Genomic DNA, 21,347 nt, shown 5'->3' on the forward strand with positions numbered 1-21,347 from the left:
GAGAGATGAGGGCATCAATCTAATTATATAATATTTATATAACAATTATTTAATAATTATATAATAATATAACAATTATATAATAATTATATAATATAACAATTATTTAATAATTATATAATAATATAACAATTATATAATAATTATATAACAATTATATAATAATTATACAGGGTGTATCAAAAGTCTGGATACACTCAAATATCTCGTAAACGTTGCATTTTAGAAAGAAATGTTTCAGACAAAAGTTGTATGGCTTGAAGGGGGCCATAAGATGGTGTCATTGGTTTGACCTTGAAAAGTTGTTTGAAGATCACGTGAAGGTCACCTTCAATTTTTTAAATGGAACCGCCTATTTTTTATTACATATTTTTGTAGCTTATCTTGAGAACTTTCCAAAACACTATAATTAAGTTAGTTTTCATTAAGTACTTTCCGAGTTATGAGGCTTGAAATCATTTCTTAATTTTACATAAACCGTAAAATATCTTGTAAAATATTCATTTTTCAATTACTTTACCTTAATACTTTTATGTACAAAATAATGAGAGGAATCAATTGGTGTAAAGAAAACACATAGTTGTTTCGAAGAAAAAATATGTAATTGTTAATTGCAAATTACATATTTTTTCTTCGAGACAACTATGTGTTTTCTTTACACCAATTGATTCCTCTCATTATTTTGCGTCAAGCCCAAATTTCACATTGATCTATATTCGGATCGAAAGATCTCAAAAAACGGAGTCCACGGGGTATACATTGGTAGCCCTTGGAAGATCCTTTCCTCTCTCGGATCGACGTGATAGGCAAATTTTCGCATTGTGCGTCGCAAGATCGACGCGCCGAGGAGGGTGGGGGTGAGGGGGTGGGGGAGCTTCTCGATCGCGCGCGCGTTCTTGGCGCAGCGAAACAAAACGAACAAGCGCGGAGCCGAGTAAACGGGGGTAGTATATCGGACCAGCACACTTGCCGAGGGTGGCGATGGGGGGGGGGGGGGTGGCGGCGGTGATGATGGTGGTGCTGGTGCTGGTGGTGGTAGTGGTGGTGGCGGCAGCCAGGCAGGGCGCGGATCGATGCCGCGGGTAAGTAACTCGCGGCGCGTCTAAACCGCGTCGTCGCGAATCCGCGCGAGTTTGCACGTGCGACGAGCTCACACACGTCGCCGAACAAACTTCTCAACATCGGGTCGCGAGAACGCGCCGGGCGTTTAACCCCCTTATCCCACACACATCCCCCTCTCTCTTCTCTCTCTCTCTCTCTCTCTCTCTCTCTCTCTCTCTCTCCTTCCTTCCATCTTCGAGACGCCAGACCGCGAAACCGCCAACTGATTAACGAAAGGTATCAACCCGTATAAACACTAGCGGCCGGAAAATCTCGTTTTCGATCCTCAATTTTGTATACATCGACAGCCTGTAAATGGATTTTATTAAGGTTCTCATATTTTATTTCTTGACAATATATAATATATTATTGTAAATATGAGAATCTTAAAAAAAAATCGTCCTCGTGGGAGTTTATCCCGTTTTATATATTTTATATATTTATATTTAAAAATATAAAATGTTTTTATATTTAAAAATATATATATTTAAATATAAAATATTTAAAAATTTTAAATTTTATGTTAAATTTTAGATATCTTATTTATTTTTTTAGAAAGTGGAAAACTTGTTCGAGAAATTTTCCTTTAGTTTTCCTTTATTTATATCTAACGTACATCTCCTTCTCTCTGTTCTAATTACATGGAACACACAATGGTGTTTTATAATTAATTCGTGTAGATAGGCTTTTTATAATTAATTTTATAATGAATTTTATAATTAATTCGTACAGAGAATATATGTACTTTTTATGCATTTAATTTGTACTTGCACTCTGTTTTTTTTTTTTTTTCTCTTTGATAATCAGCGGAAACGAATGATTCTCGTGGTCTGAAACTAATATGCGAGTGAAAATAGATTTACTTTATACAAATACATACAGCGAGTGTTCATGTGGTTATTTATTATTAACGAAATTAACGTAGAAGATGATACTCAAAGGAATTAAATTTCATTGATTTACCGCTTTAAAATTTTATCTACAGAATAGCGTTTGCAGTTTACACAATGTTTCGGAAAAATAACATTTTGTTCGTCTCTCTATGGCTGCGTTCAGCAGGAAAAGCTGCTTTGCAACTGTTGTAAAATTCGTGAATCTGATTGGTGTATGCTCTTAGATTCAGTCAAAATTAAGAGCATACACCAATCAGGCTCACGAATTTTACAACAGTTGCAAAGCAGCTTTTTCTGCTGAACGCAGCCTATGTTGCACGCGCAAAAATAGAAGTCGATAACGAATAAACAAATGTAAATTAAATTGAAGAGAAAAGGAAGGGCAAAACACGAGCGAATAAAAGTACAGTTGTCAACGTGAATGCATAATGTAACATACGAACCAACAAATTATGAATCTTTTTATTTTTCTTGCTTGTAAATTCCATTCCACGCACTCACACTGGCAGCTATATTTTTATTCGCCCCTTTTTTTGATCTCTCTTCTCTCCTTAATTTGATTTATATCGTCGAATCTTTATTCTTTAATTTATTAGTAAATATACTTCATAGCCCGGACTAGGCTGTAGACGTTCTGTGTAAATGAAATTAATTATGTTTGCGAGCAAATACCTTTCTCTCTTTTTCCCTCGGAATGACAAATTTAACATTTCGTAGCGTCGGTGACGCATTTCTTGACATTTCTCGCGCGAGGGTACTTTCCTTCGTCTTAACGGGCGCTTACGGAGCTTATTTCCAAGTTATACGTACAGTAGAAATTTACGAGAGTTCGTTATCGCGATCCTCCCTCGCCTGCCCCATCTTTCTGTCACGGTGTGTGTCGAGAAAACGGTGAAATTCCCTGACGAGAACGATTTTCGAGCGCGCGAGAGAAAAAGGAACTTTCAGGATATGTATATACTTATAGAGGGTGTCCCAGACTTAACGGATCAGCCGTTAATAGAAGATTCTGAGATCATTTGGAGACGAAAATTCAAAATGTTGAGGAAGACTTCATAAAAATGTTCAAACTACTAACTACTGCCGTATCAAAGACACAATCACTGCAGAATCCTATTTTTTATTTTATATTGATCCCTCTATCGATATCGATATTATCGCGCTGTACGCGGGCCCCTTGATGCGCTATGTCCCTGAGCACAGGAGAACGTAACGCGATTGGTAATCTTTAATCTTTTGTAGCTCCGAAACTACATCTTCCTCAACATTTTGGTATTAAGATTTTCGTTTCCAAATGATCTCAGGAATCTACCATTAACGGCTGATTCGTTAAGTTTGGGACACCCTGTATATACATCTTTCTCTTTCTCTCCATGGTCTTTGTAATACATTCGTCGTATAAAAACGGCGAGCGACATTTCTTTCGTGACCGCGATGACACGCCACGCTATTTAATTCCAGGCTGGCGTGCGAGAGATCGGGGCTTTATACCGTAATCGTAATAATTATCATATAAAGCGACGCCGTTTTGCTCGAGCAGGTACAAATTTCAGGCTGTTATCGCGACCCACGCGCGAGCCGGCGATAAAAATCCGTTAATGAATCTGCCCGCGAAGACGATTACCTTGCGCTACAAACGTACGCGAATTAATTAATTCGCGAGGCTCTCGGATTCCGAAGTGCATCGTCGAGATTTATACAAGAGATCCTTCTCTCTTTGTACTTCCTCCTTTTATTTGAAATTAATTATTAGGAAACCCTCGTGTTTGCATTTCATTCAGAACTCTTATCTCGAGGAGTCCCTTTTTCTTCTCCCCTCTTAATCGTATTTTTAATTAAGAAAATTCTTTCTTCTCTCATACGTTAGAATTCTTTCTCCATTTCGATCTACAATAACAAATAACTGAATTGTATCTTCGAAAGGAGGAGATAATTTGTCTTCGTTCGTTAAAATTTCTCGCGATCACATCTTGCAGCTTCGATATAATCGCGATAATCGTACGTGAGATACCGCGATTATTATTATCTGTCAAATATCGGCTGCCCCTCCTTCAGCTGTCAAAAACAGAAAATGAAACTGACGAAGAGATGGACTGCGTATGCGTCTCGTAAGATTTCCTCGCGAGATCTCCCGTCGTCGAAGCCGCAACGAAGCGCGAGTGCCGTCCTTAAGTGGGACACTTGGCGAAGCGCACTTGATAGCAGTTCTGAATAAATGATGTAAACTCGAGCGTTGGCTCGCGTCCTAGTGTGCGTCGCTTCATACACACAATAGTGTGCCTTTACGCGATGTTTCACCCTCTCTCTAACGTTCAAGAATGGAACACGCGGAATTTTTCCTCTCCTCGCGCTTCTTTAGCAACGTGGACCCTTATTTATGTCCCATGAGAGCTGATCAGCGATCTCTCGCATCGCGATGACGACGGAAGCCACTCTCTTTGGCCGCTCGTTTCGAGAGGAGAGAGAAGGGAGCAGGGAGTACTCGTGTTCGACGTGAATTACCCAGTCCTACGTCGAGGAATGCGATTTCTCCGAAGCAGTTCCCAAGCGTGCGAGAACAATCAAACGTACTTGGCGCTCAACAGGTGTCATACACAAGACAATCCGCGCGGTAAGTAACGCAGTGGAGGGCCTCGATGGTTCGATGAATCTCAACCCCTGTCATTCCCGCTTGCATCTGTGATAGGTAGGGTCTCGCGCGCGCACGTGATCGATTATTCGATCCGGAAGAGATCACCGGTTGCGTTTAAAAGACGCAACTGTCGGTCGCCTGGCATGATCGGTACGAATAGTTCTCTCTACGTTATTTATTTTCCAAAGGATCAATCGCCTTCAATAGCCTAAATTTTTCTAAATTGATACAGGTTGTCAGAGATGATTGCTTATGTATGGTACTCACACGTAGCGCCGAGCAGCTGCGGCAGGTACTTCTTCCAGAAGGCGCACTGTCTCACCCTGGGCCCGCTGCCGATCTCCGTGTTATTGATGTCCAAGGTCAGGTACTCTTTATTAGTGACGGTGTGCTGGGGCCAGTAAGCCGACGACCATCCCCCGGCGTCGCCCACATTCGGATCCCTGGTCGATCACACAAATCACACGTCTAAATATGTCGCGATTCTGACGCGGCGCCGAAATATCTCCGAATAATGGAAATTTCGAGATATTTCGATAACATGTATGAATCGACAATTGCTAATTAATCCACGTTGTTGACAATAATGAAATTAATCTGCACCTCGTTATTAGATTGATCAGAGAGTATTTGCTCGTATTTTATCCGTATGACTCTGGTTAATAAAAAAAAAAAAACAATAATTCTCTAATCAATCCGATTATGTATCCAGCTTCAAATTTTCGATATACCATAAATATATTTGTAAAATACATTTATTTATGACGTATTATATACTTAAATTTTATACTGATTTTATACATTGTTACTTTTCCTAAATTAGGATATAATTGTATATATTTTTTTTATTAAAAAAAATAAAAAACTAAGAATGAAAATCAGATGAAATATTATATTATGCATTTGAAAATGTTACCCCGTCTTTGCAAAGTTTGCCCAGTATCTCATCATCCTCTTTGAGAGATGTATCTCCTCTTGCGTGAAGTGTTTGGTTGGATCTAGAGGTTCCCCGAAGACATAATTTATCTCGTCGGCGTGCATAACTCCAGTCCACCGTGGCCACGGATTGTTCCTAGATCTGGTTAAAATTGTACTTTTTTAAATTACATGTATGCGATTAAAGAAGTAGATAAATCTTTGTCGACTGAATAAATTTATTTAAAACAAATTTATTCTTATTTTTTTTATTTGAGAAAATTTTTAACTTTTTATCCCCCTAATTTATGTCGTTTTTTATTTAAAATGGTTTACGTAAACGCATAATACGATTCAATTTCATATTAAAAAATTTTATTATATTAAAAAAATATATCTATTAAATGATTGCGCGTCTCGTATTAAACTGAAATAAAATAATTTCTGGAACTTTTCAAAGCGACCACGCATAACCGATGCCTTGCGAATGGAGTTGCGAATCGATCTTTTTACCTGTGTTTGAAGTAGTACATGTAGACGGTGTTGCCGGTGTCAGCGTAACGGCCGGCGAACTCGTTGACGTTACAGGTGAACTGGTAATCGCCGACGATCTTGTCGAGGGCATCGCGATTCGCGTTGGGATCGTCCGGGTACAGCCAGTTTGTGTACTCGTAGATGATGGCGTGTCGACCGATCTGATTCACGTAGGGATTCAGTTCGGACACGGCGCTGACGAACTGATCGCGCGTAACCTTCACGTCCTCGGTGCCGTCGATGCGAAACAGCTCCGTGAGATAGTAGATTATGAAGTAGAAACCCTCCTCGGTGTTGGAGCCCATCAGGATGTTGGCCTTCTTGAAGGACGTCGTGGCGAGGGAGCGTTGGGGGGTCTCGTCGAGGAACGCGCCGTCGATCACCGGCACGAACGGGAACTCGCAGATCCCGAGGGTGCCCCACTCGTTCTTCACCAGCTCCTCCGCGTCCTTTTTCAGCAGGCAGTCGATCACCTCGCGGAGATTGTTGCGATCGTGCGGACAACCGACCGCCTCCGCCAACCGGATGCCGCGCACGATCGACTCTTCGCGCGAGATTATCGCCCACGGCGTGGTCGGCGAGCCCGATTGCATGATGGCCTGATTGAACAGGTGCCTGGAATCAAAAATCGAATGGGTTTCTTTAGCGATAATTGAGACAAAAAAGAAGAGGTATCCCATGAAAAAACATATTATTATAATAAAGAATCTTAAAAACTTGTACATTTTTTATGTGTATATTAAATTTTACACAATTTGTACAAAATTAATATATAAAAATGTATAAAAAGTAGGATAATAAATATAAAATATTGAACAGGAAGGAATTAAAGATAATTTTATTTTTGCACTCCTTCCCAACTTTCAATTCCCGTTTGCTGCCTGGTTAAAACTGACCTGGAAAGCGGTGAAAGGAGGTGCATGGAGACGGAGACCGCGCCCGCGCTCTCGCCGAAGAGCGTGACGTTCTCGGGGTTACCACCAAAAGCAGCGATGTTGTCGCGCACCCACTGCAGAGCCATCATCTGGTCAAAGAGACCGGCGTTACCGGGCACGTCGGACGTGCCAAAGTACAGAAAGCCGAGACTGGCCACGCGATATTGCATCGACACCACGATCACGTTCTCCTCCGAGACCAGGGTTTTGTGATCGTACACGTCGAGGGTGGCCGAGCCGGAATAGAAGCCACCTGAAAGAGAGGTCGCAGATATCCTTGGGTTTATTAATATATATTTTTTTATATTATTTATATATAATATTAAAATTTCTTATACATATAAATTAAAAAAGCAGAATTACATAGTTAATAATTGATAAAAAAACTTTATATAATATTTTTTTTATCTATCATTAATCGATCACGTTTTATTAATTTTCTGGCGTAATAGTAGCTTCAAAAAGTTGCCAGGGTTGATTGATACAATTTACGAAAATTCCCTCGAATATTTTGCGGCATCACTCATACCTCCACGATGCAAATAGTTTCCTCTAACAGCATAATAGCAATTATCTTCACGTCACAATGGAAAATATCCTATAATCGAACAACTTGCAATTCAACAAAAATCACTAATTGAAACGTTAACACGGCAAGAATATACATAATGTAACAAGGCAATAAAAAAATCTCTTTATGATTGGCATAAAGGTAGCATGACGTTGCTGACGTCATTCGAAATGCGATTGTAAAGCTTAGGCAATTTCAATAACACCTCCGACAGCTTTATAGTCGTTGGTACAGAAGACTACTTCGAAGGAAAGGCATCTTGAATGATTATATATTATATAAGTCGCTTCTTCAGAGGCTTCTGAAGCTACCGCATATAACAAAGAACAAAGCTACGACTGCACCAGGAACAAAGACGGTAGACTGATGATGGATTCTCGTCACTGGGAACTCACCACCGAATATCCATACCATGACAGCGGCGTTCGTAGGCCTGGGCCGCGGCACCACCACGTTCACGTACAGGCAGTCCTCGCTCAATGGCGTGTTCGGGTTCCACATGGTGGCGCCGGAGAAGTCGCCGAACACCGTGTCGAGGATCTGGACGCAGCTATTCGGCAAAGCGGTCGCGTTTAACACGCCCGACCAGCGTTCGACCGGTCGCGGGTGGCGAAACCTCAGAGAACCTGCAGAACAACCAGGATCTCGTCAAAGAATGTCTACTTGAAATTAACCCCTCCCCTCAAAAGTATTATTTTATCAGTCATTTTCTTTTTCCTCAATTTTTTATAAATTACACACTTGAATTTGATGTCAAAAAATAATTATATAATATTAATATTTAATTAATGATAAATTAATTTTTAACGATTATATTATATTTATTTATATAAAATGTTGATATCAATATTTATTTATATAAAATGTTGATATCAATATATATACCTTTAATAAATCAATAGCTTATTATTACAATAATTTATAAATTGACGACGACGATTGGAATTAACTGTCTGCGAGGAAGAAAATGGAAGAAAGGATTTTTTTTATCCTTCCTCGCAAGATATTCAATTGACTTAATTTTTTCCCTCGCAAAACTTACCGAGGGGTTTCTGGGCGTAAGGTATGCCGAACCAGGCGTCGACCTCTTTGCCGGTGGTGGCGGTCAGAGTCCTGCCGCGGGTCATACCCTTCCTGGTACGTACGACCAGCGGATCGTTGCCGGTGAAAGCGGACGCTCGCGGTAGCTCTTCGGCGATCCTGGAACTCCTGATGTCGAATTCCTCGCGCGACGACGACGACGAGGATAACGACGCCGACGACGATGCCTCCTGCGCGACGTGCAGCTCGTGCTCGTGGTGCCTGCTGCGATGGGACGGCGAACCGCGGCAAGGATCCGGCTGCAGGACGAGGAGCAGGATCAGACTCAGCGCCAAGAGGGCCTCCAGTCTGCCGGGGCCGGTTCGCCAGGAACTTTTGGGATTTCTCGACATCCTGCCTGCTCGGCTGCAAGAGAGAGAAACAAATCGTTAATATCGATCACGCGTTTAATTAATAAATATATTGTACGAAATTACAATCAAATTTATACATCGTAATCATAAAACACACGTCTGTGAGCGTTTATTTTTGCAAGACTATTAATTATGTAGATGTAATTAATTTATTTTTCATCGAGTCCCTCGTGTAAGGTATATTCAGATTCATGAGTTTGTTACGTACGTACGATGAAAATGGACAAATTACTTGGTACACAAATGTTTGAAGGGACAATTCTGCGTGTCACGTTGCTTCCGTTTTACGATCGGAAATGTTGCGATGAAAGAGTGCGAGGGATTAATCTATCGGAGACTGCTCATTTTTCATCTGACGAATGATAGGGAGACTCGATTTTTAAGAGTAAAAATGTTACTCGCATAATTATATATAAATAATATTTTTACTATTAATATAATATACAGGGTGGCCCCGGACGTTCCGGCCAGACTTTGGGATCTTATAGGAAATTTAATTCTGAACAAAAAATTTCATATAAACATGGGTCGAGAAATGCTTCCTTAAGAAGTTATTCTTAACTATTCGTTGCTCTATAAGTTTCAAATAATTTATTAAGTTTTTTTTTATTTCATTTTCTTTTCACTTTCTACTCTTCCTTTCATTCTCCTATGATAATTGATTTAAACAATACTATTCAAAATATCATTAAACACAGTCAAAGCGAATCTTCTGCATTAACTTGTGCGTTAAATCAATCACGATAAAATCCGTAACACGGGTATGAGAATTTGACTATTGTATGTATTCTTTCTACCATGCAAACAGTCAGAAATTTAAGAACTCGAACGACAGCCAAGTTCTAATACAAAACAATAAAAGTCACCTCCTCACGACTCGACATCGCGTTCTCAAGATTTCCAGAAGTTTCGAGAACACTGCTCTTATAAAATAACCGCGCCTGTGGAACGTACAACAATCATTTTTATCTCATTTGAAAGATAATATAATTTTCTACAACTTTTGTTTCGGTACTTTTTGTTAAAAGACGCATATCTTCCATGATATTTGGAAAAATGTGTAAAATAATCACGATTTGAGATTTTTGAGCGATAACTTCTTAAGGAAGCATTTTTCGACCCATGTTTATATGAAATTTTTTGTTCAGAATTAAATTTCCTACAAGATCCCAAAGTCTGGCCGGAACGTCCGGGGCCACCCATAAGTGATATTTTTAAATTATTTATATTTTTATCCCACATATGGATTATGTAATTATATTATAACATTTTTTTACTCTAATATTCTAATACTTTAACACTCTAATACTCATATAATACTCTAATCCATACATATGAGATAAAAATATAAGTAATATTTTTATATGTATGTTTTAAATATGTTATATATATGTTATATACATGTTATATAACATATATAGATAATAGATAAAATATATTAGATAAAAATATAAATAATATTTTTATATGTATGTTTTAAATATGTTATATATATGTTATATTTGCATATTTTTCTTTTGAAAATCGCGTCTTTATTGTCAGATACGAATATATATTTCGCCCAACATCTTGATGGAAGTGGATTTTACACATGTCGAATATCGCGAGCAAAACTTATTTTCAACCAGATGTGTTACGTTCCACACGGTTGACGCAAGCACGGTTGACATGAAAGATGCAAGCACTAGAGAGAAATGCATCAATGGCGGTGCATAATTGCGAGTGCATTAATTTCGAAACGATATGGAAGGAAATAAATCTTTTAAATATTGTCGGACGATTTAAAGGAAGAGAGGCCGGGGATAATTTTCAAGGGCTTCGTCCAAGTGTTATGATAGAGTCAGTTTACATTCTGCCCTTGCGGAGAAGTGACTTTCAAGGGTTTTTTTTTTTAAGAAGGCGAGTTTAGAATCGCGTTCGCACGTAAAGCATTGACGGGATAATCGACCAGCATCGAGAAATTACTAGATTAATTTTCTTCCTTAGATATTCACTTTCTCTATCTACCCCTCTCTGGCACCTCCCTTCGCCGCAAACTCCCTTTGGTGCAAAGTTATCTCTCCGTAGAGACAAAGTAACCCTATCCGAGGCGATAATTGAAGCTGCCTCGTGGTGAAACACGAGACACTGCGGTTTTCAGCATCCGAAACCACGATAAAATTGACTAATATTTAATTTAAATTAATTTAACAAGTTTATTATACTCTGCTAATTAATTCAAAATATTAATTCAATATTAATTACAGATATTTAAATAATTTATTAATTATTAATGTTAAATTGGCACCTTTCAATATTAATTTACACACCAAGGATTTGACTTAGGTGTCTGCTGAGAAAGCAAAAACCTTTTGGCACATTTTATAGCAAAAAACATATTTTTTATTTTTACTTTCTCTCTCCAAAGAAAATATATCTTATATTTAAATAATAATATAGGATATATATGCGTTATTCTTACCGGTTTTTTATCGCAAATAAAGATCGATAATTTTGTTTATCAGACAGGTATAAAGAGATTCACGTCGAAGCTATTGTTGCGCGATCAAAAAAAACTTTGGTATCCTTGGATAGAGGCAGCTGTTCTAAATATTACAATTGATTTCGTTTGAATAATATTTGGACATGTTTCTTTCTATTCTGCTGCGACTCGTCCATCAAACATTCACGATATTGTCGTGGTAAGGCCGTTATGTAATTGACGGACAGATGATACGCGACCTTACTTATTCTCCTTAAAGTATATTTTTGTAAGTTGACGAACATTGAATCTCCATCATTCTTGTGCGCATAATTACAGTCCCCAAATGTACGTTATTATACTTTGTTTAAGTGTTATTTGCAACATTCGATTTTCCATTAAAAATTTGAAATAATTAAGTATTTTTCGAGCGATAATTTTCGCCGATAATTTTCCATTTTTGAATATCAATTAACCTTTTACATGTTTGTATATATGTTCCCATAGAGCTGAAAACTTTTTTACATGCGCCGTGTTGATATTCTCGATATATCGAAATGCACAGCGAGTGTCGTGATACACAGAGTGTCTCGGAATTACAAACTAAAGCGGATCCTGTTTTAATAAAATCTACAACGCTTTAAACGCAAATTTTCGATAGTGACCAGAATTATTCATTCGACAAAATACTCTAACAATGTTACAATCTTGTAAATCGTAATGCAATGTTGTAGAGACATTGGCGAGATATTGAAAGAAAGGATTTTGACTTGTAGCGTATTAAAAATAAAATGAAATTTACATCGCGCGTAATATTACCTTCTTCCTTTATATCGAGAGCCTAATCTCCTAAAAAAAGCGTATAAAATGATATTAAAAAATCACGAAAAATAATCTTGCAATTAATTACCGATTTTAATTCAATGAAATCGAATAATAGATTTGAAAAGTGACACGAGAAGATATTTACAGCATCGCTGCATCAATATAAATATATTACATCGCAATATTGCAATTATACATTTCAATATTTTTTACAACTTTTCTACGCAAATAATTATTTTTATTAATTATTTTTCTGCGATAAATAATTTTTTCCAAATTAATATTTCTTCAGCGAAATTATTTTGAATGCTCGAAAAAAGCTTTCTATTCTTTTTAACATAACATATATATAACATATATAATTTTCTCAAGCCAATTCTGATATAATAAAATATATGCAACTTTTGTAATATCACTAAATTTAATTTCAACATTGACATCGAAAAGTTTCTTTGCCAGTAACCCAAATATTATTGGTGCCTCGAGATTTTTGCCAAGAAAATTTCGACTTGAAATTAGCCAAATTGACCATCGTTAAAAAATAACGCGCAACAAGTGTAATGCCTTCGATGCGTTTTCGATAGAAAAAGAAATATATATGCATATCGTGAAGAAAGAGCGCATATGTAACAAGTTTCCAAATGCACTTTCGCACACCGAGACGACGACATACACGCTGTGCCCGATAACACGCGTCGATTTCGTCCCTCTCTCTCTCCCTTTCCCCGTCTCACATACGTTAGGAGGGATTAGTAGGATGATAGTAGTCTCTAGTTACACCACACGAAGGTCCACGTTGATTAGCAACTTCCTTCTACGTGTTCCGAACGCGCGTTCGGTCACACGCAGCGCGTCCACGGGAACGTCGTCGCACGCGGAAGTTTACGCACGAGGCCGCGGCTTTAACGCGTCGTCAGAAATTGGAATTTATTAGTTTAGCACGTTACCGAGCGTAGTCGCTCGTAACGAGACTATCCATGAGAAAATTGCGCGGCGGAAACAATTCTTTTGCGATTTTCCATCACGAATTCGCGATCGATCTCGCCTCAATGTTTCATTTAATTAGTCCAATAATTAATGTATATTCCGTCTAATGTGCTTGATCTTTCCCCTCGTGTCCCAATCATTCAACTTATCCCAATAACGTCTAGTTTTATCAATTTAAAAGCTTCACATAGACTTGGTAAATTAAAGTTTAAAAGAAAAAATACAAGAGAAATGAGGAGGAAGGTGAAGGGGTGAAGCGCATGATTAGGGTCTTTTCTTCAGACTCACCCCGAGATCTGTCCCAAGGAAATTGGTCGCGCGACACTTTCCCGGCCACTTTCCTCCTCCCACTCAATATCGATACTTGTGATACCTAGTTGTTCGATTAGAGTCGCGCGATCGCGTTGAGGGTCGCGAAGGGTTATCGCGATGACAATGACTATTTCGGCGCCCTGCCGACGAAGCACTGACGGCGATGATTGGCAAACAGTCACGAGAGTGACAGCGCGAGGCCGTCGCCGCATTAGAGTCACGAAGCCGACTAGTTACTTCCCTTGGCACACTGCGGCAGCATTATACATGATGCTCGATGTTGCATAAATGGATAGGGTCGTGATCCATAGTAGCGTAGCTGATGAAACTGTGCGTAGATCGATCGAGCGAACTTCGCTCGTCGAACCTGCCGGGGAGCCTCTCCCCTACGAGAGTAAGTTTTTTATCTATTTTTTGTTATTTTTAATTTTTTCGTCCAATTGTCAATCGTTACTGACGTTAATTCCTTTTGAGTTGAACTCTATCTCTTTACCACTTTACTTAATTAGATTAAAGAATCGTTTTTCGATCAGAGTGATAAGACAAAGGGATAAAAAGTATCGCTCCTCCTCTAAATCACACGCTCTATCCCTGATAAAGTAACAATTGCCCTCGTATCCATCTGGAAATTGAATTCCTTTTGAAACCCCGGTTTTTACCTTCATTCTCTTTAAAATCTCTTGTCAGTTTGCGTTTCTGACTTTGCTTTTTTTCCCTTTCCTTCTCCCTTCTTTTTATTTCTCTGATACTTACAGCGAGGAAAACGCGAGGAAGGTGCTCGATTAGATTTCAGACAGCGGCGATGTCCTCCTCCGAATCCGCGACAGGCAGATCCGCTCTCTTGCCCTGCTCCTCTTCGTCTACATTCTTCGTTCGTGAAGCATCGTGCGTCCCTGTAACAGCACAATGTAGACTGAGTGATCGGAGAAATTGAACGAGGGTGTGTCGGAAGCGAAGGGGTGAGACACACTGACAAACGCCCGGGGGCCGAGGGTTCATTATTTGGGGATTATTACGTTGGAAGGAGGGGAAGAAAGAGAGAGAGAGAGAGAGAAACACGTTTATCGTTTAACCCTAATGGCAATAGAGAGAGGCATACACAGATATAAATGTATGAAAGTGTATGAGAGTAAAAAGAGAGGAGATAAAGAAAAGAGAATAAATAGGAAAAGAAATAAAGCTGCATTTTCACGATAAGACCGGTTCAGTCGAAAATGCTCGATTACCGAGTTTGCTCGCGTAGCGAAAATTCTTTGTCTTCGTGTTTTCTCCTCACACGTATCAAACCTGATATTTCCTTATTCCAACCTTATTCCGATCCGCGGGCGATCTACGATTTTTCGTTATTTCACGTATTCCGTGTAAGTCGCTCGCGAAAGAGCGAATGTCGAAAGGCGCGCGTGACGCGTTTATATACATATACAGGGTGTCCCAGACTTAACGAATCAGCCGTTAATGGTAGATTCCTGAGATCATTTGGAAACGAAAATCCTAATACCAAAATGTTGAGGAAGATGTAGTTTCGGAGCTACAAAAGATTAAAGATTACCAATCGCGTTACGTTCTCCTGTGCTCAGGGACATAGCGCATCAAGGGGCTCGCGTACAGCGCGATAATATCGATATCGATAGAGGGATCAATATAAAATAAAAAATAGGATTCTGCAGTGAGCGCGATTGTGTCTTCGATGCGACAGTAGTCAGTAGTTTGAACATTTTTATGAAGTCTTCCTCAACATTTTGGTATTAGAATTTTCGTCTCCAAATGATCTCAGGAATCTACTATTAATGGATGATTCGTTAAGTTTGAGACACCCTGTATATATATGTATGCTTATTAGAAATTCCAGTCGTCCGTATATTCGCTCCCTCCCCCCTCCGACAAGCGACATGGAATTCACATATAAACGGGAAATGAAAAGCGAGATGTGAATCTTTTGTGGGGGGATCTTTTCTCGTGCTTTCTCGGGGATGAAAAGACCGAGCGAAATTAAAGTTCATTTGGAGGGAAATTTTACAAAAGCCACAACGGCCGCCATAAGTCGATAATTAAACGCTCGGCAATTATAGAATTGGAAAGTTCTTGAAAATGATTCGATTAGCCCGAGATAGACTCGAAATAGGCACCTCGTTCTATTCTCGTAAATTCGCTCTCCCCGTTAAGGTCGCCCCGTTAAATTGAACTGTCTCTTTAAGGATAACCGAGGAGCGACAGCTCGCCGCCGCCGCCGCTCTCGGTTCGACGATATCGGACGAAACGTCTGCGAATTTTCGTTACACACACACACACACACACACACACACACGCGGACACACACGGGCACAGGATGCAGACACACGGACGATCGTTGACCGAGAAACGAAAGGTCAGGGCGTCACTGCCTCGGCTTGGCTGGCTGCACTGCGGCTCGTTGAATTTTGCGACGCGGACATTTAGGAAATCATCCCCCGCGCGCGGGGGGTGAACAACGAGGACCGGCCGCTCCACGAAATATGCATCGACAGTTTCTCTATCGGGTGTTTCAAAGAAAGAAACTTTTTTTCACGTCTCTTTCACTGTAAAGGTCGAATTTTCTTTCGTTTGAAACACCCTTATTATGATTCTAGAGAATAAAATCGAGAATTTTTTTAGCGAGGACAAACTGCGTGAACCAAGTTCCAGGGGAGAAAATTTATGAAAATAGATATTTAGACAATCTACCTAAATAGAAATTCATCTTGATGCTCGTACACGAACGCAAAAATTACAAGGATACGAGACGACGAGCATCCCTGAAGATCGCTGCAATAAAGGGAAACAACTCCTGGTTTCGGGGACACCCTGTAGAGAGGACGGTACCGGCGTTTCTCGGGGAATTTCTGCGAAAATAACGCGAACGAGCATTCTTCTCTGGTGACGCGGAATTTTCTATTGCGTCCGCTCGAGGATGAATCGGGACCGCGACCATTGTTTACGGGCTCGTTCATCCGGATGAACGATTTGTACTCCAAGTACTCGTCCCTTCAAGCGTCCACGCTGGAATAACGCGATAATGGACGGTGGGCGATGTGTCCTTTTTGAAATTTTTCGAAAATAATCAACGATCGCCAACCCTTTTCTAATTATTATTCTCAACCCCAATTATACATCATCGTCCTTCCTCGTCTTTCTCCTTCTCCTCGAAGACACCCAAGTGTCGGCTTGCATATTTCGCTATTGCAGGTAGGAAACACGCGAGCGGGTCAGTCGGACCCGCAGTCTCGTCCCTATGACAGGGTAAAAGCGAGCGTGTATCGCCGGGTATCATCGGGGAAGAGGGATGAACGGGGGAGGAGTTATGGATGGCCCATGGACACGCTAACCCAGTGACATCTCTAGGTCAGCCCGACCGCTCGCTATCCTCCACCACCACCGCGTATCATCAGACCGGCTTCGATTGAGGCCGAAAGAGGTATCTCGGTCCCAGGGACCCATATTATTTTTTAGGACCCATAGATAGGACAGAGACTCGCGTCAATTCAATATCCCGAAGAGAACGTAAAATACACCAATGTGTACTTCTCCTCATCGATCATAGCAATAATAACAATATTAAACTTTAAATTCGTAAATTTGATATTCGATTGCAAGATTAAGATCCTTGCTTGAATAATAAGATAGAACCCTGGATAGGGTTGAACGCTTATCAAGCAAACCACGAGTCAGCCAGAGGGTGAACGAGTTTCGAAAATTGCAAACGAGCAAAGAAGAGGCAACATACATTGATAATACACGTTATCGAAGCGATAGGGACGCATTCGGCGACGACGAGCGGTAATCCTTGACCTGGTTACCCGCGTAAGCGAGCCAAATATTGACCTAATCTAACGACTCGCCGCGCCGAAGCCTGCTGCGTTTTTTGTAGTCGGGGGTTGGGGCAGGGGGTGCGCATCGTTAAAACTAAAGGTCTCCCGCCTCGTTAACTCTTTCTCTCTCTCTGTTTCTCGCTCAAGTCGACAATTTCGAATATATTAACGATAATAAGCGAAGCGGGCGACGCGCCAACTCCGTGAAAAGTAATCGAGATTCATCGATAAGCCTGTGTGTGTGTGTGTGTGTGTGTGTGTGTGTGTGTTTTATGAATTTTATATACGAGAACCTTTTCCTCCATTTCTCTCGGTTTGTCGCGGGGTGCGTGTACAGCTGTAAATGAATCTTTCGCGAAGAGGTGAGAAAGAGAGAGAGAGAGAGGAAGAGAGGGGGAGGGGAGGGAGAGAGCAGATGGTATCGGCCGGTTGATATTTGGCGGGCAATCGGAAATTTGCTCGTTCGTGTGGCATGCGCGATAAAACAGCGGCACCAGAATGTACCAGGCACCGAACCAGACACCGAGTCCTATTTTCTCTCGCTCTCTCGGTCTCGTTTCTCGACGTTTCCACCCCCTCTCTCTCTCTCTCTCTCTCTCTCTCTCCCCATCTCTCTTTCTTCACCTTTCCTCAGTTTTCCTTCTTCGGGCGAATCGCGGGACGGATCTACCCTCTCGGAATGGAATTTTCGTGGGGTTTTCTTTTCGACGCTCGACCCCTGCTCCCCTTCCCCGAGAGCGCATTTATTCGGGGGGAGAAGAAGAAAGAGCTGGCTCTCGACGATTGAAAAAAATCGGAGTACATTAGGAATAAATGCGACTCGAACTCGCAGATATATATATATATATATATCGTAGCAAATGAAAATTCGATAAAATATCTCGAAATCGTGAGGAAGGATGTTTTTTATTCTTTTTATATATCTCAAGCTCTTCACAGAACCTGAGGGCACGTAAGAGACAAAATTGACAATAAAAAATTGATTACAAAAGAGAGAGGACAATCTCGACGATTTCAGATATCAGACCACAAACACGTCCCTGTTTCGCGCGTATTTATTCCCGGGATCAATTCTTCGGAGCAAAGACGAGAATAAAATTACGAGAGTTATGCATATCGGGTGGGAGACCACGATATAATCGATAAAAAGGTACCAACATACTTATGAATTACACACGACAATGAGACAATTCTTAATAATAGAGACCCACCCTCTCTCTCTCTCTCTCTCTCCCTCTCCCTTTTAGCGGTCTCTTATCCGGACTCTTGCACCGGGTCTCTATTCGACTCGCGTTTGCCGAAATCGCTAGATTTGCGGGGGCGCGTCTCTCGCCCTTCCCCCTTTCCGAACCCCGTGCGATCAGGTGGTTGACGATGACGGTACCGCATTTTCTCGAGCGACGACACGGCCATTGCGTCGCATCGCGTCGCGTCGCGCCGCGTCGCAGCCGCAATGCAGCGCGATGCAACCCGCCGAAGAAAAATCGTTCGCCGGCCGAAACCCCTCGGTACCTTCCTTCCTTCCTTCCTGACTTCCTTTCGCGGCTCTTCGCCTCCCCCCGATTCGCTCGCCTCGCACCGGTTGCTCCCGCGATGACCGTCAGCGCGATCGACCTCGCACGATCGCTCAAACTTAATAAAAAATATCCTTCCAATGGGAAAAGAATTTTTTAAATTCAGATGGAGCTCTAGAAATTTTTTCGACTTTACATAAATCAAAAGGGGAAAAAAATAAAATCCCTTTTTTTTATTTTAAAGTTCTTTCAGATTCTAATACTCGGAATTTTAAAGTAAAGAATTCGAGTTTCAAGACAACACATTTGTATCAATTTTTACGTTTTAATACTAGTATCAGTATAAATTAATTAAAAATATTATTATCGAGAGATCGTTTATTAATAATAACATTTTTATTAATTATTTTTTAATTTTTATGAATTTTATTTTTATTAATAATAATATTATTATCGAGATATTTTTTTATTAATAATAACATTTTTATTAATTATTTATTAATTTTTATGAATTTTATTTTTATTAATAATAATATTATTATCGAGAGATCTTTCTCCATCTGTGGTAAAATAAAAATCTCCATAGTAAAAAAAAATATTATAACAAATTTATGATCAATATAATTATATCATTATTTTTTTTCACATAAAGACAAGCCGATCACGAGCGATAAGACACAATGCAGATCGGGAGATTCGCCGAGAGTTGTTATTTGAAAAATTCCGTGCTTCGTCGATCGTTTATCACTTTAAGAAATCGCATTCATGGCAACGCCAACGTAGGGACTTACGTAGGTACGTTCTTGAAACGCGGCTGCTCTTAAGCGCTGATTTCATCAACGCTGAAACGTGACTTTGCACTCGCGAGGATGCCTCGGGTCTTTATCTACAAAAGATTTCCGAGTAACTACACATTTATTCGCGTTTAAAGCGAAATGCAATATTCTTAAGTAACGCGATTTCTTTAGGAAAAAATATTTGCGTACGTATTATCGTATTTTTTTAATATTATTAACATTCTTAAATCTATAAAAAAGAATCGTCGACAGACGATAATTACACGTGGGACGACTCTTTGACCTATTTAATATATATTTATAAATCTCTGGAAAAAAACGCGTATTTTTTCGAAAACAATTTACAGCGACATTACCTATCTGCAAATGCGAGTAATTCGATTGTGTGACCGAAATGGAAGTAATTATAAATTTCAATCTACGAAATAATGGATATTCGACGGCAATGCGATAGATGATATAATGCGTACGATTCGTCTATAAAAAAATGTATCAATATTATTAATATTTTTAAACAAAAAAAAAATAGCGAAAAAATAGTTGTAATATAATAATCCGCATAAAAATTTATTTAAATTTTTTTCGATTTCATGTGAATCGAAAAGGGAAGAAAACAAAACTATCTCTTCTATTTTAAAGTCTAGATTCTAATTCTCGGAAAAATAAAGAGTTTCAAGATCAAACTTTAAATTCTTTGAGCCTGAAAAAAATATATATTTATATATATAATTAAATTTATTTGAATTAATTTTTTTAGACTACATATGCATTACAAATAATTAATAGATAGAAACTGCTTATCTTCTTTTTCGTTTTTTTTTTTTCACGAACATTATTTTTGCTCGAGTTCTCTTCAAATCGTTTAGAATTGTCGATCGAACCCTTCAATAAAATAGATCGTGGCCATTGTTTTCGCACGAAGCTGTCCTTGGTCGAACAATTCGAGTCACTGCGATTTGCTCGAATCTTTTGCGCCGCCAGCTTCGAGCCGGACTTCCTATTAATTAACGAAAGCGAGCGATCGACGGCGAATTTCTCGCATCGCGTCTCATCAGTCCTTGTTGGAAAAAAATAACGGTGACTGTCGGCGAGAGGCGAATCGAGGAAATGTATAATTGTGGAATCGAGCGTAGAGCCGGTCCGGTCATGGCATTCCTATTTTTAGTCCGATCCTGATTGGGTGTGCAAACGGAAAGCAAAGGCCAAACCCCCGCGCGTGTTTGCGCGTCCAACGTTTGCTCTCCGCGTTCACGCTCCGTTTCTTCCTTCCTGCCTCCCCCTTCTCGGCTTCCGGTCGCTTTCCAACTTTTCTCGCTTCTCGCAGTTAGGTTGATTTTCGCGCTTTACTGAGCTTTCGACTAACGTTCCTTCACGTGGCACGATCCGATCGTATCAATTCCAACCCCCGGTGTCGATCGTGAAAAAAAATCGACTCGCGGTGAAGATGAATTATCCCAGCAAACACCAAGTAACATTTATATAACTGTCAGTTGTAATTTCCCACTCAACATGTTATGTAACTGTTACATAACATGTTATATACAATATAACTGTTACATAACAGTTATATTGCTGAGTGGGGAATTATAACT

General features: G+C 39.9%; 1 protein-coding gene and 1 long non-coding RNA gene across 5 annotated transcripts in view; one reads left to right on the top strand and one right to left on the bottom strand.

Annotated features, from left to right (window-relative positions):
• LOC145968666 (acetylcholinesterase) overlaps window positions 1-21,347 on the bottom strand; it is a 48,745-nt gene that overhangs the window by 7,895 nt on the left and 19,503 nt on the right. The window contains exons 1-8 of one of the 4 annotated variants that reach the window (XM_083094320.1): window positions 11,757-12,013; window positions 11,497-11,620; window positions 8,624-9,027; window positions 7,977-8,207; window positions 6,972-7,263; window positions 6,055-6,690; window positions 5,543-5,704; window positions 4,894-5,069 (exon numbers count right to left, since the gene is read on the bottom strand). In XM_083094320.1, coding sequence (XP_082950446.1) covers window positions 4,894-5,069; window positions 5,543-5,704; window positions 6,055-6,690; window positions 6,972-7,263; window positions 7,977-8,207; window positions 8,624-9,014 — 1,888 coding nt within the window. In that variant the 5' untranslated portion in view covers window positions 9,015-9,027; window positions 11,497-11,620; window positions 11,757-12,013. Of the gene's footprint in view, window positions 1-4,893; window positions 5,070-5,542; window positions 5,705-6,054; window positions 6,691-6,971; window positions 7,264-7,976; window positions 8,208-8,623; window positions 9,028-9,267; window positions 9,388-11,496; window positions 12,014-13,596; window positions 13,848-14,373; window positions 14,514-21,347 lie in introns of those variants that run through there. The other 3 variants (XM_083094318.1, XM_083094321.1, XM_083094317.1) reach the window with 3 other exon arrangements.
• On the top strand, window positions 3,873-5,407 carry LOC145968673 (uncharacterized). Its single transcript, XR_014437823.1, has 3 exons — window positions 3,873-4,605; window positions 4,681-4,776; window positions 4,859-5,407. It is a non-coding gene; the product is annotated as an uncharacterized LOC145968673 (long non-coding RNA).

The sequence above is a fragment of the Camponotus vicinus genome, unplaced genomic scaffold (assembly GCF_025532165.1).
Source record: "Camponotus vicinus isolate PSW18456_S1 unplaced genomic scaffold, iyCamVici1.0 SCAF_3, whole genome shotgun sequence".
In the NCBI taxonomy this organism is placed as follows: Eukaryota; Metazoa; Arthropoda; class Insecta; order Hymenoptera; family Formicidae; genus Camponotus; species Camponotus vicinus.